The 25,667-nt window shown below is 41.2% G+C and overlaps 1 protein-coding gene across 3 annotated transcripts in view; it reads right to left on the bottom strand.

Moving 5' to 3' along the window:
• LOC147210735 (ERC protein 2-like) overlaps nt 1–25,667 on the bottom strand; it is a 143,219-nt gene that overhangs the window by 86,612 nt on the left and 30,940 nt on the right. For all 3 annotated transcript variants that reach the window (XM_086115658.1, XM_086115641.1, XM_086115650.1), the window contains 5 exons: nt 15,360–15,497; nt 12,893–13,081; nt 9,603–9,644; nt 8,841–9,034; nt 1,956–2,043 (listed from right to left, as the gene is read on the bottom strand). In XM_086115658.1, coding sequence (XP_085971784.1) covers nt 1,956–2,043; nt 8,841–9,034; nt 9,603–9,644; nt 12,893–13,081; nt 15,360–15,497 — 651 coding nt within the window. The remainder of the gene's footprint in view (nt 1–1,955; nt 2,044–8,840; nt 9,035–9,602; nt 9,645–12,892; nt 13,082–15,359; nt 15,498–25,667) is intronic.

The following is a 25,667-nucleotide window of genomic DNA, read 5'->3' as shown; positions in this document are numbered from 1 at the left end:
TCAGCTCTGCAGCACTGTAATTGGACGTGACAGACGGCCAGTAATTCGAGGCACCAGAATCAACAAGTGTTCCTCTAACCCCGCCCACCAGAGATATGTGCACACACACGCGCACCCCCCCCCCCCACAAACACACACACATTTGGACAAAACCACTCCACCCGCCCAAACCCCCATTGAGATGCTGCTATTGCTGAGACCCTCAGCGAAACTACCAGGAGGCTGCCCCTGTACGTCAATGCAAATATCTGTACATCCTATGGGTGTTATGTGACTTTTATTAGCCATGAGAGAATAGTGCTGCCTGTCAAGTATATAGTCTTCACAGGTGTGTATGGGGGGAAAAATGGATGGATAATTGGCTCTACAGAACCAGTCATCACCCAGGTCCCCACGGAAAGGTCATGATGGAGTCTAGCTCTTTCTGGTGGGATGGAGGGATTATAATCATTACAAAAAAACAGAAGGGAGTGAGACACTTCCAGCTGAGGTGTACTCCTGAACACTCCCTAATACATGCAGAATACATATACTGTATGTACACATTACTCACAGAAAATTAGGGCTATTTTGTTTTTGGATGAACCTAAAATTTGACCTTCTCTAAACTTTAAATGTGAATGCAGTGTCCTGGTTCTCAGGATTTGGTATTGAAACAGTCCTATTCATAACACTGTCCACAGATGTTGAGACTGAGATATAATCGAGCAACTGATCAACAGCATCTTGGCATTGAGAAACAAACAGCATATTCTCTGATGGAAGTACTGTATACATTGTAATATTTTCAGAGGTCGATGTGAGCATTAAGTAAAGATGTCAACAAATTTTGGTGACCACTGATCGCAGTTTTGGCACATTAAGCGATGTTTGTATTTTTACATTACGGGTTTAGACTGTTATGTTGCATCACTGTATGTCAGGTGAAAGGGCACATTGCATCAGTGTCAGCAACTAAAGATTCCACGGGAGCTATAAACGCTTTGGAAATCTAAAATGAATGTAAATATTCTTTTTCTCTTCCATTTTGTCGCAGACAATTGTTGAACCGGATCGGCGCAATATGTCAGTCCATGCCTCTCTTCCACGGCGTCATGCACGGATACTTTGTTTTTTCTGGGCGGGGGTGGGAGGTGGGGGGGTGGACAGAGACGGAAGTGCTTCAAAAGGATGAGGACGAGGGACGATTATTATATGAATAAGGACAGAGGGACGATGACGGAAAGATACCCAGGTAAATAGGGTAAAGTGCCCATCTCTGCTTATAGTAAAAAAGTAATAAAAGGCCACTTTGAGAGATTAAAGTGAACATTTCGGAAGTGTGTTTTCTCTGTGTTGGCCACAAGTGGAGTATGGTGCGATGGAGACGATGAAGCAGAGAGATGTTATCTCTTCATCCCACATAAAGTCTCCTGCATGGATGGGAAGCGGGAAGGTGGAGGCGCGGCCCTGTTTATGTGTACGTATCCTTGGGCATGTTGTGTTCCCCATGAATGCAGAGATAAATGTAGAGCAGTCGCGGTGAAAAGGGAGCAAGATAGGGGTGACTGCTGAGAAAATCTATGCAGTACACACAATTGAAAGAAACAAAGAAAATATGGTAAAAACGCAACACAGTAGCGTGTGCTCAAAGTACACGTTTACACGTTCGTCCACAATGGGTGTAATTTTTAAGTGTGCCGTACTTTTGCTTTTTGTCTGTCCATTTAATTAATTCAAGTGCCATGAAGGAGGCAAAAACACTGCCTTGTGTAAAAAAAAAAACAACAACAAAAAAAACAAACAAACAAAAAAAAAACATGCAGTTTGTCAAAGTCTATATATTGGAGGGAGCTGTGAGGCCAAGGAATCTACAACCACACACACACACACACACACACACACACACACACACACACGCACATGCATGCACGCACATGCACATACACACTTTTATAGATATAATATTTTCAAACCTGCGATAAAGAATGTTGATGTCCGTCAGGCTGGGCATCTTTCCTTAATTCCACCGTCTGTTTTTGGATGTGAGGGGACTTGATTTGCCTTGAGAGAAAAGGGTAATTAATATATCATATACATACAGTGTGTGTGTGTGTGTGTGTGCGTATATATATACGCACACACACACGTATATATATACACACACACATACGCACACACACACACACACATTTTTTTTCTTGCAGATAAATGATGGCATGAATGATGTGTCACACTGCCCAAAACACACTGCACATACGTGACTCATGGCAGGCAAGATGAGTGATGGAGTCGAGGCACGCATTTAAAATTGTCAACTGCAAGGCACACAGACACAAAATACACATCTGACAGACACCCGTACCCCACCTCCCCCTCAGGACAGCCACAATGAGAAATGAAGTTGATGAGACCGAATTTGCTAATTGCCTTTCAAGTTTGGCTTGGCTGTCTTTGCTTAATTCAGTGAATTGAGGTACTTATTTATACTTTAACCATGGACGGTACATCCCATTTCAATTAATATGAAGCATTGGCCTAGTTTTAAAAACATATAAGTTTTATTTCAGGGGTGAAACATGAAAAGGCGAGAAAGCTGACAGTGACAAATTAGCGTAAGAGAACTATCCGGCCCTGTAAACAAGCCGTGAGCAAGCAGCTGCTAAAATGCGCCGCATTATTATTCCATATCCAAGCTGGCGTGTTGATTTTGGGTCAGCGCTACAAGTTGCCCCCGCATGTGAGCAAATGTTTGCTTTCATTCCAACCAAAATGCTGTTTGTGTGTGTCCAACATGTGAGTGGTGTCGGTGAGCAATTCATTTAAATATGCTTAAAAAGACGATGAAAACACAGAACACGCACTCACCTGGCACACACACACACACACACACACACACACACACACACACACACACACACACACACACACACACTATAAATTCACTGTGCATGCCTTAGAAGCAGTTAAGTTCATCAACCGGAGAAGTGATACATTCTGGAAATGGAGTTTCCAGCTTTGGAGTTTTTTTGGAGTTTCCAGCTGTTCCAGGGAAGGTCTATCCTCTCCATCAAACTATTGTTGGATGAGTGTGAACTTGGCTGCTCTGACCTCAAGCCCTTCAAACACTTTTAGGATGAACTCCAACAGTGACTGTGAGTCACCCGGATCTCACAAGTGCCGTTCTAGATGAAAACGTCCCGCAGACACACTCTAACATCTCAGGGTGGAGTGAAAGCAATTATAACTGAGACGTTTCGATTTTCCCAATACTTGTGTCCCAATACTTTTTGTTTCCCTTCTTTGGAAGCATGGAAAAGTGTGTTGTAAGAATGGAAGTCTGCACGTTCAGACTATGACTCTACAAAGGCATGTCATGTTTGTGTGGGGGCTTGTCTTGCCACTTTTCTCTGTCATGCACTCACCTGTGCCTTTCTCAGCTGCGCTTTTCTATCCCCAATTGCCTCATAAACTGAACCTGGTGTCGTATTCTGGCTCGTTGCTGGTTTGCTGTACTTTGTCGTCACATTCCGACATTCCTTGTTCTCGCCGCTGACTCTTTGAAGCTGTCTGATGATAGACCTTGTATCTTTTTGCCACACATTTTGGGATACACTTGCATTTGCCAACTGCCTACCCACCCCGACACACACTTTTCAAACTTCTCCCATTTGGCAGACACGACAGGAGTTTCACAGCAAGAATGACGAGACTATAATCCAGTTTCTATACCCACACGCCATCGGGCTACTGACCAAATGACATCTCAATCACACGGTGCATTACTTTCCTTTGCAATCCTACTCACTTGAATGCATGACAAAATAAACAACCTGAATCTCACCAAACCACACCGTTTATTAATCAGAGTGTTTTCTGCAACTGTCTTTTGTTTCTGAGTCTTGCATTTCCTCCTACTGTCCATGAAAATAATACATTTCTATCAGTGTTTCCTTTAACCTGTGGTTCGACCCTCATAGACATCTACAGGAGTTGAGTCAGGGAACCTGTTTATACTGCAAAGTCTCCGTGAGTGTTTGCCTAAGCTCCGAGGCATGTCCACCGAAAACTAGCTGGTCATGAGGGCATATCGTTTCTCACACAGCTGCCGCCACAGGTGTGTCAACCCGCAGACGCGCTGGTGTCTTTTGATAGCTAATACAGTGCCGTCAAACCGTCCGGGCAAGGTTGATGAAGCAAAAAAAGTGTGAGTAAGAGTATCGGGGCTGCATGTGCTCGTGCTAAAATGTGATCGTTATCGGAAAGGGACAATAATGTTTTAGGGAAGCACGATTTCTAAGACAGACAGAGTTGTTGGCGAGGGAGAGTGAAGAAAAGCACTGTGGATGAAACCTGATAGATTTGTAAGTCATTTTTCACATGTCCCTATGCTTCTTCCACCTGGAGCTCTCGACACATCCATATTCCAACACAAGCAGCTCCAATTTGCTCCTTGTTCCAAGAGCAGCTGTGTTTTTGATCTTTTTTAAACACGTTTCCCATCATTCTTATCCCATACTCTGTTTTGAAATGTCTCTAATTGGTCTGAACTGCACCTTGGCAAAAAAACAAACAAACAAAAAGTGTCCTGCCGATAATTGTCAATCATTAACAAGACATTTGGAATTCGGCAGGACTGTTTATATTGTGTAAACATGCAGAAAATATGTGCGAATATTTTTATGCAAGGCATCGAGAGATCAGCAGCTTCAAAATAATGTAAAAAATAAGTGTCAGTAGAGTTGCTCAAAACATTTAAAGTTCAGTCATGTGCACTGCAAGTATTCAACATCTCAAAAACCTGTGCTTAGGAACTAGTAGATCAGTTTCATGTGACGTATGCATACATTAAGTCTGGCTGCACGCGCATCTTGGAGGCAGAAAACACACGCAAGGGGGTCGTAATAGTCCCGTGCCGTGGGTTGTCAAAATAGAAAGAGCACAAACAGAGATCTACAGTAGTCTTTTATAGAATTCCTGCTGGTCACCACCCCTTTCAGAAAAAACTGTGAAAGTTATGGTTACAAGCTTGACGACGTGAGAATTGGACTGAGGAGGCAATTAAATTTTCGTTAATGGATGCTACAGCATCTTGTTGCTTCAAGCTTAGCTTGTAGCAGACGTGTGCACATTGCAGCATGACGTCTTTGATCCACTGGTGAAAAGGACACTTTGATTCACTTCTCTTTCATCTATAACTGCTTCAGACAACAAAGTGTAAGCAGGAAAGTGGTTAAGAGTGCACCATTGACTGTGTCTCATGTGTTGTTTTGTATTATTTTGTCTTTTTTTTTGTTAACTTTTCTTTTGATAGCGGCGCGGACACCCACAGCGGCTCCTCTTGTTTTATGTTGAGAGGAGCACAGATGAGCTGTATGTTACAGATACAGTACATTTGACAAAGTTTATCCAATCCAATCCAAAAGAATGCTTGTCTTTGCAAACAACATGATGTCCTCCATAAGGGTTGAAGGTTAACGGGAACATTAATAGGAATAAGATGTTCAGATAATAAAATGAATGCCTCTCTCTTTAAAATTGCTTCAGATTTACGTGAGGGTTTTTTTTAATAATAAATTTGAAAATGGAACAAACACCTTCGATTTTAAGTAGATGGGAAAAGCAGCAAGATTTTGACTGAGAGATGCTCAGTTTGGGTAAAAAGAGGAAAGATACAATCGAAATGATGTACATTTTTCTTTATGTGGAACAAAACAAAAAGGAATGTTGCACAACGGGTGAAGAAAAGGGGAGGAAACATGACCTCAGAAGGTTTAGAGTACGGCAGTTGGGTCAACACGCTGGAGTTTTATCTGAGACATTTGTCTTGACGCAGTGCTGAAAGACGCACATGGGACAAGACTGTTTACTATGTATAGATTCTTTATGGTACTTATACATATCTTTATACAATCTTACTTATCTTAGTTAAAATACCATCTGATATGTTGCCTATATGAAACTGGGAAATGACAAAAACAACTTGAAGAATGTTATTTCGTGCTGTTCTTTGAGGGATACTGTCCATCACCAGCAAGTGACGATGAAACTTTTCCTGGGTGGTTCTTAGAAATTGTGGTCCAACTGCATGGTCAAATACTGACTCACTTCGAGAGCTATTATTTTATCCCCTTTCCAATCAATCACCAGACTTCACTGTTTGAAATATTGCAGACAGGGATTAAATAAACAACTTGACTGAGATTTGTGCTGTCATTTGTGTGTGAATGTATTTTGAGTGGTGAAAAATAGCCGACGGAGCCACTTCCACTTCCTGACATTGTGTGATTAAGAGCTCTTTAAACATTTAAAATGCATCAGCTTCAAAAACACCACTAAACTGGCAGAATGTCAGTGCAACACAATACCATTTAATCAAGTCCCACACTGTCCGTAATTTGATAATACATCGCCCCAAAAAAACAAACTCACAAAAAAAAAAAAACAACAACAAACAACTGTAACTCACTGTATCCACTGGAACAAATGTAGTCAGTTGAATCAGAATTCCAATGGGTTTGCTACCAAATACAATGTTAACACATTCTTTTAAAAATGTTAAAATATACTGTATATATAATTTTTTTTAATGCTAGTTGCAAGCACTATTTTGTCGTGTATTCTTGCATGCGCATCGCCAGGTTTTTAATTACCGGTATGCAAAATTCAGTGCGCATTTTGCAAAGCAAATGCTGATCAAAAGAAGGTATCTACCACACCTCCAAAGTAATGCTATGTAAATGACGGCCATTGTTGTAATAATATTCACCATTCAATTCATTTTCAACATCCAATTGGTTATTTGTACCCGTTTTTCAACTGAATATCATTGTATGAATATTGTGAAACTGATCAAGTGTAAAAATAATTATTTCAATAATTGAGTGCTCAGCACTGGGTGCTCAGGTACCAGGCGCTACAAGACGAAACAATGCAGCACCACGACATTCAACGATTTCTGGTGAACAAATGGGTGAGTGAACTTTGATTTATTCACAGCACACTGCAGGATTTTTTTTTTTAAAGCATATATCATTTTGACCTGGTTTTGAACAGGTTTATATTTGGGCTCTCATGTCACACTCCTGGACCCCACTTACTGAGAACCACCCATATGCACATGTACTGTATAATGCACACGCATTGAAGCCTCCCTTTCAGTGAAACTCTCCCTTACATACCAGAGTGCTTACCATGTCACAAACAAGGATATGGTCAGACTGGGAGGCAGATTTATTTTCCAAAGTTATGTTTCCATATCACTACAGAAATAATCAAAACTACAAGAGTACAACAACATACGTAATTTCTCTGGAATTTTCCCAGATTTCTGCAAAAAAAAAAAAAAGCCAATTGATTGTTCCCATTTGGCACCAAACCCACTAACTCAAAATGTGCTACACAGTATTTGTAAAGATTAAATTGTCCCCATAAAACAAGAAATTAGCATTTCGATCAATACAAAAATAACCAAGACACATCATAGTAAGCTCTACAGCGGTACTGTATCTATGGTCAGTTTTCTTTGCTGCTTTATTAGTTGGTAATGAAAGTGTTTCATCATCTGGTTTTCCTTAGCGCTCCAGAAAAGTAAAAACATTTTTCTGTCATTTTCAGTAACTCACACAGAAACATTTGGCTGCTCATATGTGCACTGAAACATACTGTAGTACAGATTTCTATCCATGGTGCCGTAACCTGGAGTCAGGTGGGAATTGATCCAATTTCACTCACTTTGGCAAAATTGTGATGCACTCATGACAAATTATGTAGACAGTGATCCCTCACTTATCGCAGTTAACGGGGACCGAGACCCCACGCGAAAGAGGAAAATCTGCGAAGTAGGCACCCCCCCCCCCCCCCTCCGTACATATACCTGTACACATGTACAGGTATATGTGCATGTGTATGAGTATATGAGTATGTAATATTTATAAGGCCAAATTTAATGGTATACATGCATGTAGAAGTAAATGTTTATAGTAATTAACATTACTTAATGCTGTGTACTAATATATATATATATATATATATATATATATATATATGTATAAGATGTATAAATTAGGTTAGGTTAGTGTATAAATAACAAAATACAGTGAACATAAACATGAAATATACAGTACATGCACATAAGTGAACCGCGAAGTAGCGAGGTGTCACTGTATCTTTGTTCATCTATCCTTGATAAATAGTTGACATAGTGACAGTAAAAGCAAGTAAATGCTCTTCCGTTAGATGGCAAAATGTACGGGGAGAACATTCAGGTAGGCCGGGGCCTGGAATCACACTGAGAGGCGGACGAGCTAACCAGTCAAACACACATTTTATATATATGTACTGTATATTACATTTTAACAAACACTGGTCAAGTGGGAAGGTTTGAAAAACGTTATGGTGCTAGCAAAAGCAATTTCTCTCATGGGATGAAGTTAGTTATCTATTTGTCTATCTATCTATCTCTCTCTCCCTCTGTTTCATTTTAAACAACTCTGGTGGGCAAATCTGATGGTGTAGTATTTTTTTGCGCGTAACAGGCAAACACAAAGTATACTCAACCTGAGCTGCAAACATTTCCACACAAAAACAACTGGTAAGACATTTCGTTACATGATGAAAAGCAAAGCATGTAGACAATTGACTGGATATACTTTTCGGATTGCATACAGGAAAACATGAGGATGGAAGCATTTTTCCAGAGGTAGGAGGAAGAAATGGACAGTTTAGATCTTGCGGATTGCTCCTTTATAAATAGAGCACTTAGGAAGGAATCAAGGACTCAAAATGATTCAGTAATTCAGAAAGATGCTTCCTTAAGGACACCCAGAAGGGGCCATCTGTATCTATTTTTAAACACTCACCTCTCAAGATCATTTATTTTCTTCTCTTTGCCAGATCTGTCCACCTCAGCGTCATTCAGCGCCACCATCAACCTTGCTACTTCCGCTTGCGACTTTCCAGATTCTTCTCTGTAGCGAGCCACTTCTTGCTCAAGAAGCCTCAGGCGAGCTGCAATATCTGGACACTTATGCAATGTGTCCTCTGGGTTTGCGGCCTTCGGGGTGGCAAGTTCATGCATCAGGTGTACAGAAAGTCAAGAAGACAAGCTTTGAAAATTCTACATGAAGCATTTGGAATTTGAAAAATGTCCATCATTTCATAGTGATGGTAAAATCAAGTGCCAAGATGCTTCATGAACCAGTTGTCATAGATTTTGACTCCTCTAGATGACAGGTTTCCCTGGCTGCAAAGCGCAATTAGAGGAGAGGCTCAACATGGGGTAGGCATTAGAGACTCTGCCCACATGGATCCTAAACACATTCTTTTATTTATGTATTTATTTATTAAATTGATCATTATTATTATTATTTAATTTCGTTAAAATTTTCTTTAGTGGTCAGTTTGAAAGGGCTAATTTAGCTAAAAAAAAATTAAACAAACAAAAAAAACCCCTGTCAAGAAATACCCATCTTTTGATTTACACCAAAGGTGATATTCACATTCAGTAGCAGTCAAAAAAGCCTTCTCATTTGACAGCACGAGAAAGTCTATTGAAGCTTTTGACTGCTCTCCTGTCAAATATGGAAACCAACAAAAGAGCGTTATAATAGCATGACACTTACCGTGGAGCTCACAGCTGGTAGAGCTTCTATTTGGGCTGGCATCTAGAGGGTGAAATGAGTTGGAGAGGAATAAAAGTTACACTAGCTTGGAACTTTCTTTGACTAAAGTCAAGAAGGGCCAATGACAAAACAACAAAGTCATCATTTCAAAATAGCTTGTTGCATTGATGGCATAAGAATGCCATTACATCCATTGAAAGAAAACTATTTAAAGACTACCCGGTAACTGAAACACCCGGTAACTGAAACTGTTTTAGTTTTGTCTTCAACTTCATACAAGCCCATGAGGGAATCCCTTCCTTCCGACCGCTTTCAATATTTGTCCCTTTGAAAATAGCGGTTGCTTCCTCAAGTCCTTTACTATCTCCGGGATGAGCAAATACAAAATCATGGGAAGCGGATGCGGTGCTTTAAACAACTTTGAGATGAAAAAGCTCTGCTAACAACTCCACTGAGTCAGACACCAAACATCTGCAAACACCAAACTGCAACAGCTTTAAGAGATTTGCCTCACACAACTGCAGTATTTACTTGCTGAGGGTTTTTTCTTAAACACTAGGGTCAAATGAAAGCAACACAGATATCGGTTATTTATCTATTATAAGGAACTTTGTATTTTATTAATCATGAAAATAGTGAAGGGATTGGTACATAGAGAAATAATCACTGAGAATTGAAAAAAGCGGTGCATTGAATTTACTCAATTTTATTTTGTCAAACCAAAATAATCTCGATCCAGATGCATTTTGTAAGATGGAGTTCATATATAGTCTACTTAAGAAAATGTGCCCAAATCCAGATGGTTTTATTTGCAACCACTTGATGAAATAAATCAAATAAATTCAACCAAAACATTTTTTTCAGTGAAGTTCAGTGAGCTTTGATCTCATCTGCTTTGTAAGTCAGCAATTCACCAGCAAGAAACTTGATTACAACCCACCATGGATGAGGCAGACAAGGGGCAACTCTTATTTCGTTGCATTTAGCATTTGCATTGCTACCACAGCATCGTAGGGAGCAAAGCTTTCAATTACAGGATCTACAATATAGGTAACTACATTGAAAAAAGTCATCTGATCCCTTTTTCAACAGGCAAGACATTTTGCAGTGTGGTTGACATTTGTTTTCAATGAAATGGTAACGGTTGTGTGGATACAAAACCACTTTTTCCAACCGTCTCTTAATGTGCCAACTAGCTTGAGAGGTTACCTAAAAGGTGGAGCTCAGCAATTAAATATTCAACAGAGAAATATCACGGCAGCTACGGAATGAGATCTGATTTAAACCCAAAGCTTAACGTCACGTGCAGAGCTGAAGGGAGAAGAGGAAAATGGTCGATTTCAGATCCTGCAAAACGGCCACAAAATGTAATAAAAAGAGATATATGACATAGTCTAGCATTAAGATGGCTTTGCCATGAACACACAACCCAGGAAGGGCCTCAACTGTGTGCGCTTTTACACGACGACACAACATTCCACAGTAAGACGACTGTCGACATGAGGACCAAAATCTGGGGCCATCTTGCCTCTATTACAGCTATAAGACAACCGCCATAGGTGGACTACTGCCAAAATGACTTCTGGGGTTCGCGCCATGTTTCCCCTCTTTGTTGCCATTAGTGGTATATCGCACTTTTATGGTGTGGGTTTGATTTTGTTTTTTTACGTATGTATGAATAGTGTACATTTTTATGTGCACTAATCTATGAAAGCATGTTTTTTTAATTATTTTTGACCTCCAGGGTAATAAATATTCAATGCTCGTCACATGGTAATTCATTCTAAAACACGTTCATACGTGCACACTGCATGCATACATACGTACACGTACATACGTGTGTAAAAATATCACACGGACTCATCGAGACTCCGAAGACCATACGTGTTCACACAAACAGCAACACCGTAAGTCCTTATGAAGAATTTGCAAGTTTACATAACAGCTGCGGATGAGACTAAATAATCCAATTATGGCAACACTTCTGTCAGTGTAAATGTGCTGGCTACAAAGAGCTATCGAGCTGCCGTCCCTTTTTTTGTGGCCCAGCACTCACCACGATAACTCTTAACAGGAATGAGATGTGTGTGTATGCTTTTTATGACTATAAAAGAAAAGTCGCTCATAAATTCTGGACGGATGACAGCGTATGTGCTGGTGTGTGTGAGGGAAATGGGAGGAAAAATACTCTTACTTGGCACCCAATAAGGGATGGAAGGAGTTTTATTTCGCCATTAATCACCTCATTTTAATATCAGCAGCCTAAGATCTATCTCGCGCGGGACGCCCTGTCAATGCTGAGTTGCGAGGATTATTGTGGATACTATCAGGGAGGTACCAGAACGGAATTAAAGATGCATTTTGGATGCTGTCACAAATAAGGAATACAGTATTTGGATTTACCGGTTCCTGCAGAGTAGTGAACAATGTGTGTACTTTGAAGCCACTGTGGTGATTAGACATCAAACACATATTTGGTCACGAGCTGACTTTGAGTTACGTTCATTCAGATAGTTGGCAGACATTCAACAGAAAAAAAAGCTCCATGTAAAGCTGCATATCCGAGCGTGGTTAGTAATTGAAGGAGCCAAGCCAACGAGTGCGCGGAGACCATTGAATACGTAATATTTCTTCTTTTTTTTTTCAATTCTTCGACCTGGCTGGTCCGCAACAACTGTCAACCGCTAAAAGAGGTAATCTGCGGATTCCAGCCATTTAAGTAGGTTATTGAAACTACCTTTCCATTTCAACTCCAATGAAAATACAACGTGAAGGCATTTGTTTGATATATTTGACTGTTATTTATTTTGGATTGGTTTCATATATTTGAAACGGTTCTTAATATTTGTGTTCTGGAACTGTACAGCGTGTGTGTGCGTGTGTGTGTGTGTGTGTGTGTGTGTGTGTGTGTGTGTGTGTGTGTGTGTGTGTGTGTGTGTGTGAACACTGATGTTACTGTTTCCGCATACTGTGCATACATCCCACTCACAATCTTCAGCATGCACAGTTCTTGAATCAATAAGCAAGTCGTTTCGCCCATTTGTTCTCTTGCTTTTCGATTATTTCAGTTTTGTCTCAAGGTTAAAAAATAAAAAAATGAGTACAACAACGACCTACAAATTGACCAGTACTGACATCAACACTTTATAATGTTATCTCCCCCAACACCATTTGTTTCACTTGCTCCTCTCGGGTGCCGCTGAGCATATACATTTGTGAAAAACACACACATGCTCACGTTTCCACTTGTGAAGCGCCCCTCCTCCTCCTCGCGCTCACCCCATACAGACCTCTCCATCGGGCCTCTGGCCTTGCTTTGGGCCCACGATCGCAGGCTGGCTGGGGGACAGTTTCTGAGATTGGAGGGTTGACAGCTTGTCCTTCAATTCCTGGTTGTCCTTCCTCAGTCGCTCCAACTCCTCCAGTTGAACCCTGTCCGCCCGCTCCTTCTGTTCCCGAAGGGTCTCGATGACTCGCTCCTGAGAAGTGAGGAAAATTGAGAGGCATGAGATTGACTCTGGTAAAGACCTTAAAAGATATGATCTACTTGCGTGCTTATTCCCATTAAAGCTATAAACCATTTCACTTCCAAAATGCAAACGACTGTCCGTCCTGGGTGACCATTCGGCTCCCCGCTATCGTTAATGAAACGTAGCCTCTTACTGAATGGGCCCAACAGCGTGTTTTGTAAAGGGCAGCCAAGCTCATAAAAACAAGTCTGAAATAGGTCCACCGTAAATAAGAGCCGGGACAGAGAGAGATCAGAGCGAGACGCAGTATCGAGACAGATTTATTGAAAATGGATAATGCAGTGCTGGAGATCATTTCCTTACAACTCCACGCTGACTCCTGATAAACCAAGATGGAATGTTTATATCATAATTCTCCCCGTTCTCTAATCACAGCAGCCCGGCTTTGAGCGTTGGCCCTGCACGTCTACAGCACGGGTGGGAGAGCAATACAAGGTGTGTATAGTAGCTGTGTGGACTGAAGCCATTATCAAGGTGTTTATTCAGGTGTTTATCTAGGCACGCGGCGCAACTCCGAATTGGGCCTTTACGATGTGGCATTGCAGCATGATTGGCAGCTTTTAAACCCCTGGGTAAATTGGACAAACACACCATCGAACTCGACCTGGCACAGCAATGCACGCAGAGAAGCTTTTGGAGGAGCAAGAGAGAGACAGAGAGAGAACGAGAAAGAGACGAGGAAACGGCTAATGGGCCATGGGTGCTTTCCTCATGATGAGCTATCAGAAAAGTGTTTGGTGTTTTGGGTTGGAGACCAGGATGTGATGGAAAAACAAAACAAAAACAAAAAACAAAAACAAAACAAACAAAAAACCGCCACAATGAGGACGGATATGTGTGGCGTCAGGCGTGCGAGTGCAACGTGAAATACAAACAATGGCAGAGTGAGCTCCAGGCTTGGTCTGGGCACTAAATCCCAGCATGTTAATTAAATCCGCAGGACTGTGGCAACCAGGTTTGTGATTAACAACACACATGATCACTCCTGGAAACACTTTGCACCCCCAAAGTACAAAAAGTTTGCCAGTGCTCTTCTCATCACAGCTGAATTCTGCATTAAGGAAGCTGTGACCAAATATGGTGGGTTTCGTATTATTTCACAAACTGAAACCGTTGGTCTGTCCGCAGACCGTCTTTTATTTCGACGCATTATTTACCAATTCAAAGTGTTGAAAATAACTTGGGAACAAATTGACTTCCTCTCTTGGAAACTTCAACTATCTAAGAAATGGGGATTCGTCTGCATGGGCAGCAATATGTCGCCTCAAGATTGAAATTCTAGGCGTTGTTTAAAAAAAGAATCATACAAATAATAATAATATAAGTACAAATAATAAGATACATTTCAGTAACCCTAGTTGTATTTAAGTACAGAAGGAACCGGTCAGCCATGAAGGTAAACTTGCATGCAGATTAATTCCTGTGTATCACGCTGCTTTGTCAATTTTTTATTTTTATTTTTTGCATATTGCACCACTCTATAAGACCTCTTAAAAGAGTTTGAGAAGCCGATGTAACCCCAGCCATTCGGTTTTGTAAGGTATTCAATGAGTTCGGTCTGGTTGGCCGGAACACAGATTTTGATGTGCACAAGTGGTGGCAATAACACATCCGTGCCATTTCGATTAATATTACTGTAAATTGGCAGTTTCATATGATTTAAATAATTTTAGATACCTGGATATTTTTTTTAATTTCCTGAAAAGTAGTGATTTGGGAGAACTTTTAGCTTAGAGGACCAAAAAGAGAAAAGATTATCAGGACGAGTGGATGGGTGGGTGGATGGATTGATTCCTCCAAAGCTCTGCACAAGGATGAATTTCCAATTCAGTGTTCTCTTAAACTCCCTCCATGCTGCACTTTCGGTTTTCTCACATCTTCTTGTGTGGTCCATTGTCTAGATATTAGGATGCAATGATGACCATGAGTCATGGCAAAAGAAGCAAGCTAATGAAGCTTTAGCCATTGAACAATGGCCTTAGAAATCTGTGTACCTTGATGAGTAAATGTTTCCAGACCGTTAAAACCCATCTGGTGTTCTAATGGTTACATTTTGTGACTACACAGTGTCTGACGAGCTGGTTTTAGCATTATCACCAACATCATGCTGTTTCTTGACCTCAGCTGAGCTAAGTTGAGGTGCAAACGTTACACATACGCGTCAACTGTCAGCTTTGCGTTTTGCTATTTTATTTTAAATTCATATTTGCACACCGTTTCCTTGTACCTTCTCAGACAGGGCCTCCTCCAGTGTGGCGAGGGCTGTGTCTGTGTTGCTGGAATCGGTCTGAAGGCCTTGGACCCGATCCCTTAACCCAGACAGCTGCTTGTCCTTGTCCCTTAACTGCTCCAACAGGTTATCAATCTGGCAAAAGAAAGTTAAAGAAAGCCAAGTGAAGCCCTTAAAAATCCAGAAAGGGCTTCAGATTCCAGAGTCAATTTGACTAGTCATATACAGTACATGAAACTTTAGTTTAGGAAAACATGAATGGAAACACATGGAAGCGGAAGATAGAGAGATTGGAGTCACTTACTGAAAGTTCATGTGATTGGAACTGAATTGCTTTTATTATGATTATTTTTGAATGATACAAAGACTCAGTTTGGAGAGATTTGAAACTAAAATATAAACAGTGCATTTGTTCTAACTTTGTAAAACAAAGAAACTTTTTAGCTTCTCTTCCTGGAACATCTTGGCCTCTGTACATGATGTATCAAGCCATTGAGTGAAACCCCTGTTTTTTTTAGATGGTCTTGGATTGTGATTTTTATTTATTTATTTTTGTGTGCTTAGTTGGTTACTGATGTAAAATAAAAGAAATTACACCCATGATGAGTATGCAAAGCGTAACATTTGTGGCCGTGAGAATGCCTCTCATAGACTTTGGAGAGAACAATGTAACATAACATTTGATGTTATTGTTTGTTTGTTTGTTTGTTTGTTTGTTTGTTTATTGAACATAAAACATATATACAGTAATAATTTGACAGAAAATAAGGTAGATAAAAAAAGTAAAAAGAAAGAAATCAATCTTCATTCAACACAGTTATTATGTTCAAGGGAGTAGGAAGAAGTAAAAAACTTATCTAGTCCTACCCCGTTATGTGATTGTATCTAATAAATCATTTTTATATCAATCAGAAAAGTAAGAAGAAAGAAGTCTCCATTAAGGCTCATACTTTACCCTTAACCGTGATATTTTTACAACTTTTGGTTTGTATCGGGATTATATACTTCCACACCCTGACACTCTTGTGTCAATTTTCTCTTAAATTCATAATGGATATTTATATACCTTTCTCTATTTATCAACTTAGTTCTGATTTATCATTATATTTAATGTTTTGAATTTATCATTTTAACTATTTTTTAATTATTGTTACTGAAAACATCAAAGAAATGAGAAAAGCAATTACTCCGGCGACCTTTATCTCAAATTCAAATGGCCCCAGATAAGACAATGAGTAATAAAACTCAAGGTTTATACTACAATTTAAGAATTGTAATTGCTGAAGGGAAACAAAAGAGCTGGTGGAATGAATGAAGTAAAATGCAATGCATCCTCAGCGCTTCAGTAGGACAACAAAAAGTCACATTTCTTTCCGCCTCCGTCTCTTCTCTGCCTGTCTTCAGACACACAAAGCGAAGTTCATGCAGTCATTTATACCATAGTTAATCCAAGCTGGGGGGGTTCTTTTTTTTATTCGGAATGGATCTCAACTTTAACAAAATAATGTTATTCTATATAAGTAAGACGAGAATCTAATGAAAACCAGAAAAGCACTTCAGGCCAGAAGAAGGAAAAAATAAATAAATCAAATGGGAAGCCACATTCCCGTCATGGGTACATAGATAGATAACGTTGAAATCTCCACAGCTATTGTCCAAATGAATCCAATTAGACGTCAGACTTCGGAGTGCTGCACTCTCTAGAGGACAAGCAGCGAGCTTTAATGGGGCCAACTTGGGCTTGGCAAAAGAGAGAAAGTAGCAGGAGGCAATGGGAAAAATAGCCCTGTTCCCTTCAGTAAATCTTGATTGTTAATAGCAGTAATTACACTTCAAGCTAAGTACGCTGATTGGTCAGTACATAGACGATAGGGACAGTAAACCCTTCAAGGAATGATGAGAACATTTCACACGACCACTGACAGAATTCCAGCAACTTACCCATTTTTTTTTCTTGACCATTTTTTTCTTGTCAGTTTCTTTACATGCTACGTTTTCACATACGATAGGCTTCTAAACACTGTGGAAACATGTAAACACAATCGTCTTCAAAATACTGGATGCCCGAAACATACTCAAACACACTCCCGCATAGCATTGCTCCCGACCGACCCTTATGGACAGCACAGAGCCCTATTTCAGGTCAAATTGAGCATATCGTTCATGCTCTTTAGATAAATCATTACCCTCTTCATGAGGTCGATGTTTGCTTTGGCCTCTTAACATAAAATAAGCGGCAGTCAGTAAAATATTGACCTTGACATTCAGCCTACTGTGGAACTGTCTTATAAAACCCAACTTAAGTCTCAGACTGAAGGAATTTGTCATTGGAATCACATCGATCCGAAAGGGAATGTGACATTTTATCCAAAATGTAAGGAGCTCAGACTAGGTGGGGGTTTTTTTTGGTATTTTTTAATGGCTAAGACGCAGTTGGCTTCATGCCTCTGGAAAGCAGAGCCTTCCTTAAGGAGCTTGGGTGTTGCTGATGAGAACAGCAGTCAAACCCTCGGTGCAGATACCAAGCTCCACTCACGCATGGGCTTTGAACATCCAGTTGTGGTGCACGGCATGTGCTGTCCCACCGTGTACACCTCGTGCTCCACCAGACCTCCTACAGTGAGCTGCTCTCATGACTTGCACTTTGGCTTCTTGGACGCGTCAATGTGCTATTTTCAGACAGCTCTATGTCTGCCTCATTCCCAGACACAAACAACTCCAAAATGTTTATGGCGATCACTTTATCTATGAGAAAATGGGAGCAGACTAAACTATGCCCTTGAAAGTTGGAGTGCCGATGCAACGTTATGATTCTGTGGAATTCACACGCCACCAGCAGGTTGGAGTTTCAGCCGAGAGTTCTTAAAACATTGAGGGCCGATTAGATTAGGTTTGACGGACTCCGAAAACATGCCGGTTTTAAAATGATGTAAGCAGAAAATAAGGAGGCAAAAATTGAAAGCAGAGTTTTGAAAAATGGATTACTGCCCCCACCCTCAAATAACATAAATTGTTAATACAACATCAAATTTAACAAAATGATCAGCTGCACTGCAAAATGATCACTGGCTTACTATTGCATTGTGGTTATAGTTTGTTAGTAACATTGTTATTAGAGCTCAGTTTGACAGAATGAGTGAAAAGATGTTGAAAATGTGCTTCTGGCAAAAACACTGTGACCCAAAAGCAACATGTTCCAGAGGAGAACCACAAACTCAGTTGACCCATCTGTCTTCCATCCAAAGAAAGAACAAGAACTCAGTGGCCTCCGGATGCATCATTTCAGCAGAACACTGAGGAGGCCCGGATGGAACGTGACCACCTTAGCTTTACAATTGTTTGGGCAGCAGTTCTCAAGATATCGCTTTTTCTCAGAAAAACCAACCAAGTCTTCATTTTTCTCCCCTTCTAAATATCTATAAACGCAAAACGGCGGCTGTCGTCAAAACCGACGTGCACATATTGTCGACGCGCATTTCCAAAGGACAACAACCGAACAAAATGTCATAACTAATGGAGTACTTCCCAGGAGAAATCTAGGTCACAGTCAGTCACACTGACTTTTGAGACTACAAAGTGCAAAGTAGTCCTGGATACTGTGCACGCTGTGATTAGAGCAAAGCAGGCAAACATTCCACACACACACGCACACACACACATATACATACACCTACACACACATACACATACACATACACCTACACACACGGCTGCATCTGCATTCTAAAGTGGGTTGTAAACAAAATATTTCAAAGTATACACCTGCATGCTAGTCCCATCTTTGACCATCTTTCTAGATTCGTACATTAATCAATAATCACAAACGTCCTCCCGCTTGAAAGCTTTCAGATGTGTGTTTTCAAAGGAACGCACAACTCACTTGTGAAGCTCAGGGGAGACGATCACCTTTTCAGTATGGCCTTCGTTTAACCCCCTGTCCCTCCATCAATTCTCACAGCCATCTGTTCCTGGGACATAGAGCGCTGTAATATTATGTGAGCTGTCGCCCCCTTGTGGCCAGTTTCTATCCCCCAACAAGTCTCGAAGTTATCACATTCATATGAAATTGGACTGTGTAGGTTAACAGCAAATAATAACAATGAAGTTCAATTGCTTTTTGTTTTGCTGTATTTTTTTCATCCTTTGTTATCTAACATATGCTTTATAGTTCCAGCACAATCCCGCTCACAAAAAACAGCGACACTTCGCGTTTTGGAAAAAAACAAATCAAAACAAAACAAAAGAACAAACTGCTGACTCGTTGACTGGCAATGCAAAAGGTCATGGTGACACACAGGAAATTGCAACCTAGGATCACCTTCATGGTGTGGCTCAGAGAGTAGTACTCATACTGTATGCATCATCCATTCAGGAACAGAACGTGTTGATTTGACACACAGGAAGAGGGAGGAAAAGTCATAGCATACCGCAAGTGCAATCCATCAATCCTTCCATTTTCCATTGTGGTTTCACATCCACATTCACCACTATGAACAATTTAGAGTCTTCAATCAACCCACCATGCATGCTTTTTGCAATGTGCGAGGAGACCCACCTAAACGTGGGCTAATATGCAAAGAAACCTGTGATTACCATCCATCTATCCATTTTCCGTTACACTTTATCCTTACAAGGGTTGCGGGGGGTGCTGGAGCCTATCCCAGCCGTCTTCGGGCAGTAGGCAGGGGACACCCTGAACGGTTGTCAGCCAATCGCAGGGCACACAGAGATGAACAACCATCCGCGCTCAGACTCACACCTAGGGACAATTTAGAGTGTTCAATCAGCCTGCCATGCATGTTTTTGGAACGTGTGAGGAAACCGGAGTACCCGCAGAACCCGGAGAAAATCCACACAGGCACGGGGAGAACATGCAAACTCCACACAGGGAGGCCGGAGCTGGAATTGAACCCGGTACCTCTGCACTGTGAGGTCGAAGCGCTAACCACTGGACTACCGGGCCGCCCCAATGATTACCATCCAAGCAAAATTAAGGAACAATGGATTTAAATTGAAACGTTTCCGCTGCTTCGTGCCCATCCATTATTTATTGTGTTCATTAGGCTAAGGGCCACCGGGAGCTGGGTCCTATCTCGACTGACTTTGGGCAAAACGGAAACTTCACCTTGGCGCACGTCACATTGAGAGAAAACCATTCACACCATCACCGAGTGGGAACTGAACCCCCACAGCCTACAATCTCCAGTGGCTGCCGACTTCCCCATCAGAGTTAGATTTTTGCATAGCATGCACCAACTCTTCAGTCCTAACTCGCTGGACCAATTGTTTTATTAAATGCTCACTTTTCACTGTGTGAAGTGATGTAAAGTTTTTTAAGTGAGAAGATGTAAGGTTAAACATCGCACAAAATGACATCCCCCATCCGTGTTTCGGCCAAAATTTGCAGACACATTTAAGATGCACATTGAATGTTTTGAGTTTGTTTTTTTACTTTGAATTAGTTTAACTGGCATTTCTCAATTTGGCATTTCTCAATTCTGTGTGCGCTACATTATACATAAGGGATGAGCATGTACCGATACCTGGTATCGGTTATCAGCCTACCTTATTTTAAGGTATCAGCTCCTCATGGAGGCTGCCAATACCAGCCACTGATACTTCTGACATTGAGTATGTTCTCTTCGGCAGTTGTTTGCGCTATACTGCTGCAGTTTGACACAATGGTGAAACATCATCCGCGTCAGAAAGAAAGGTCTTGGTTCCTAATTTTTCATCCTTATGTTAAATGGAATGTTTTATTTGAAAAGTACTAGAGGTATCGGTACTCGGGACCAGTGAGTACTGAAAGAGTGAATACTGATACTGGTATCAGTCTGGGAAAAAAAAGTGGTATCGAACATAGGGTTGCTGATAATGTAGTGGTGCACTCGCCTGACTTGTGTGTTGGCAGTGTGGGATCGGTTCCCGCTCAGTGAGGGTGTGGATGTGGGTGTGAATGGGTTGGATAAGGGGCGTTGAAACGGATGGATGAATGGTATCGAACATCCGGGATCTTGGTCGATTTACATGATACAGCCAACTACAGCCATGGCACAGAATCAGATCACAGGAACAAAAAGCAACACTTGTCGTCTGAACTGCATTAAGTCATACAATGTGCATGTTAACAAATAATCAGAAGCAGCAACTAAGTCCAGTCTGACTGTTGGGGGTAACGTGTGGCTTTTTGCGAAAACTAGTCAAGCTTTGATTGTCATCATGAATGTTTGCCGTCTGGTCAAAGCACTGCACACGGCACTGCAACATCACAAAGTCCTCCTCCTCTTCCTCTCCAGATACTCCGTTGGATCCATACATACTAATTATAAAGTAAGACACATATGTGAAGCACACACACAGAGTAATATAGCTAAACATAGTGTAAGTTTCTTCTGCCGAGCACAACGAGCAGGGAGGTAAACCTTCAGCTTTGGAATAAAGACAGATTGTACTTGTGTGAGCCAAGCTCTACCTGACCGTGTGTGTCTGTGTGTTTTGGCTAAGTTGAGTCATGTCTCTGCTCTTTAAGCTCAAGCCCATATCTCGAGCCCCCCTTCAGCTGCAGAATGCTATGGTAATTGCTGTGTAATTAGCCTGTTGCCTGATTCTCCTGCTCCCAGTGCCATTAGTATTTTTTTCCCCCTATTTCTTGGGAGAGGATGGAAAGACAGAAAAGAAAAGTTACCCACTGCAGATGTAGAGTGTCGCAACTTTGTGTTTTACAAGACAGATCAAATGTCGTCTTCCCTAATATGTAAGACCCCCAAAAATGTTTGTGTCGGATATTAGAAAGTAGACAAAGCAGGTGAGCTTGAGATATGGTTTGTCATGATCAGGATAGAGTCAGACATTGGTTTTCATCAAGTGCGGAAGTCTTTCAATGTGTGTGATTTGGCAAAGTCAAGCGCAGGTGATGTGGTCAGGCAGAAGATGGGCTTAGATAGCTGGAGTCTGACACACAGCCCAACTTTAGGTTTGTCCTGAGTGATGTGTAGCCTGCGTGGCTCCAATCAGTCAGCCTCAGGCTCTCAACATTAACCCAGTCTGATTGTTGATAGGAGCAGTAGAGGGAGACAAGAGTTGAGGGGTGGTGGGGGCTATCACAAGCTTTTTGCCGGAACTTCTCCGGCTCTGGCAAGCTTATCTGCAGCCATGTGTCCTTGCCCTGATTGGTCAGATGGAATCCATTAGGATGAAAGATGTTGGTGGACTTCACGGCAGCAGGAATAAATGTGGAGAGTTCAGCGTTATCTCAGACCATCTAAGAAGTACAGCTGATACACACACTCAATCACTTAGCTGGAATACCTCCAAGGCAGCCCACGACGTATCTGGCTCTGTGGGTAATTCCCCAACCCGTGTGCTTTGCAAAACATTTACTGATACCACAAATTGGCTTTTCTCGGACACGTTTCCAACATCAAAGCTGAATATAGAGGATCGGTCATTGAGCTGTCAGAACTGTACAAATTCAGTTTCATAGGCTCTGCAAGTTCTTCTAGGAAGATAACGTAGATTCATCCATAATCAACCTAAAATAAAACAATTGCCTTCCCCCCTAAGACAACTTGAGGTACTTTTGCACAATAGCAATGAAAAAAGAAGCGTTTAAAATCTTTGCTTTTGGGGGAAAAAAAAACAGATGATAATTCTGTCAAAAAGATGTAAAGTCACATAGAGCTGCAAAAATGCCACAAAATACCATAGCGATCACACCAATCGTGTCACTGTCTTCCAAAATCTACTTACATTCTGGCTAATTTTACAAATAATGTCTGCTGATCACAGTCAATGAAGTCTTCGTTGGAGCATCTCCTTAATTGAGTGGCCCACAGGCAACAACAGCCCTGTGTTTCACCATTCAGGAATGAACATGGCATATTCAGGCATCGAAATGCAAACGTGCTTTTTGTTCTAGTTTTTGTTTTTTACAAACTCAATTCCAATGAAGTTGGAATTTTGTGCGTAACAAATAATGATTTGCACATCATGTTCAAGCTCTATTGAATTGAAAACACCACAAAAACAAGCCATTTAATGTTCAAACTGTTAAACTTTATTGTTTTTTTTTGCACATAATCATGAACTTAGAATTTTATGGCTGCAAGATGTTCCAAAAAAGCTGAGAGAGGGCCATGTTTACTGCTGTGTTAGATCACCCTTTCTTTTAACAACAATCAAAAAACGATTGTGAACTGAGGAAACTATTTATTGAAGCTTTGTAGGTGGAATTCTTTCCCGTTCTTGCTTGATGTACAGCTTCAGCTGTTCAACAATGTCTGTTGGCGTATTTTAAGATTCATAAGGTGTGACACATTTTCAACGGGAGACAGGTCAGGACTGCAGGCAGTCTAGTTTGGTACCCAAACTCTTCTACTACAAAGTCACGCTGTTGCAACATGTCCAGAATTTGGATTGATATTGTCTTGCCATTGAAACCAGGCCTGGGCGAGGGACAACACCAGGCAGAGAAAGTGATGACACCAGACCAGAGCGAATGCCGCAAGAGTTTGAAAGAGGGTGAGATCATCAAGGGGCATCTGTCTGACTAAACCAGAAACAACAGAGATTGTTGAGTACAGGGCATCTTTCGAGCACACACGCACACAAATACATTACAACACACATTACAGCATATATACTTATCTCTCTCTCTCTCTCTCTCTCTCTCTCTCTCTCTCTCTCTCTATATATATATATATATATATATATGTGTATATACTGTACATACACGTGCACACACACACGCACATACAGTATATATGCTCCTATGTCCAGTAAGTGCAGCCAAGGCAGAGGTAACTGGAGCTGCCCGTCTGCGGTTGCCATCGGGAGGGAACCTGATAGTGGATACTATACTTCCCCGCACAAAGCTCGGCTTTTTAAAATCATGAATATGGATTGAGACGACCACAATGTTTGAACATGAATAACACATGCGTGCCAAGACCGCACCACAACCGTCTCTGCCTCTGTGCCTCCGCAACCACACCCCCGGTGAAAGAGAGGAGCTGAGAGGGGAAAGAAACCCAAAATGAAAATAAATAAATAAATAGATGCATCATTATGCATTGGTCATGCTCACATAGACGAAGGGGTTCCAACAGAGCTCCCACTGTTTCCCGCTGTGATATGGGAACACCCCCCCCCCCCCAAAAAAATGAGAAGGCCGAAACCTTGCAAATTCACATTCATTTGTTCACTTAAAGAGCAGTTGCTCATTACTCTTGGTTAAATTTGGCCTTTAACGATGAAAATCAACCTGAGGCTCAAGCTACAGCAGTGACATCATGGTGCCACTCTATAAGTCAGAGTGGCTGGCCATGGAGGGGGCGGTAGGAAACACTGGCAGTCGTCTCCTGAGACAAGAAATACATACAAGCAAGTAACATATCCCTTGCTCTATTAAGCAACAAGTAGAGCACAAATGACGGGTTAAAGTATAGCTCTTCACCATTCCAAAGTTCCACATGTCAAAGATCTTTAGAACTTGAGTTTAACAGATGAAGTGTGGTACATTATATGCTGTCATCATATAGAAATAAGGAGTAGAGAAAGAAAACCCGATTTGATTTAGTAGAAAACAAATACGAAGGCTGCCAAATGTAAAACACTATAACATAAAATCAGTCATTTGCATCATATATTTTGAGTCACATTCATTCATCTTTTACTTGTACATCCGCATAAATGGTCTACAAAGTGTTTGCTGCTTTTATTTTTCCAGATGTCCATCCAGGAGCTGCCTTTATTTTCTTTTTTTTCCCCCCTTTACAACCATTGCGCACCCCAATCAGTGTCTGGACCAACACTGCACACGGTGTAGGCTGAATCTGGTTGTGCGCGAGTTGGGCAACCGGCATGAGGTAAGCGTTGTGAAAACCCAGCATAGTGCTTCAGCGTCATCATTCCTTTACGATGTGTTTTGGTTGGATCAGCACGCAAGTACCGTCTCTATGCCGACAATTCACAGATAGCCTGTTAATGTGTCACTCACATTTTAGATTCGAGAGTGCAATTTTTAACTTGACTGGCATTTTGGGAGCACCTACCCAATTGTTGATAGTTTGGGACCCGAAAGGGTCTCAAGTGCACTAAAATTGTGTGTTCCAAACTCACTGCTAAAAAAAAAAGTGGACAGTGAAAATGGACAACACTCTAAAAGACCTTAATCATATGTACGGGGGGGGGGGGGGCAGATTTTAAAATGGCTTTAAAAGCATGTAAAAATGTTTTCCATTTGTATCAAGCATAACAGCCAAATGCTGATCCACCATGTTTGCTTTGTTGACCCGAGTCTACTTA

Source organism: Hippocampus guttulatus, chromosome 1 (genome assembly GCF_054856545.1).
Source record: "Hippocampus guttulatus isolate MCC_2025c chromosome 1, RoL_Hgut_1.0, whole genome shotgun sequence".
Taxonomy (NCBI): Eukaryota; Metazoa; Chordata; class Actinopteri; order Syngnathiformes; family Syngnathidae; genus Hippocampus; species Hippocampus guttulatus.
This window is presented reverse-complemented; position numbering and strand designations above follow the sequence as displayed.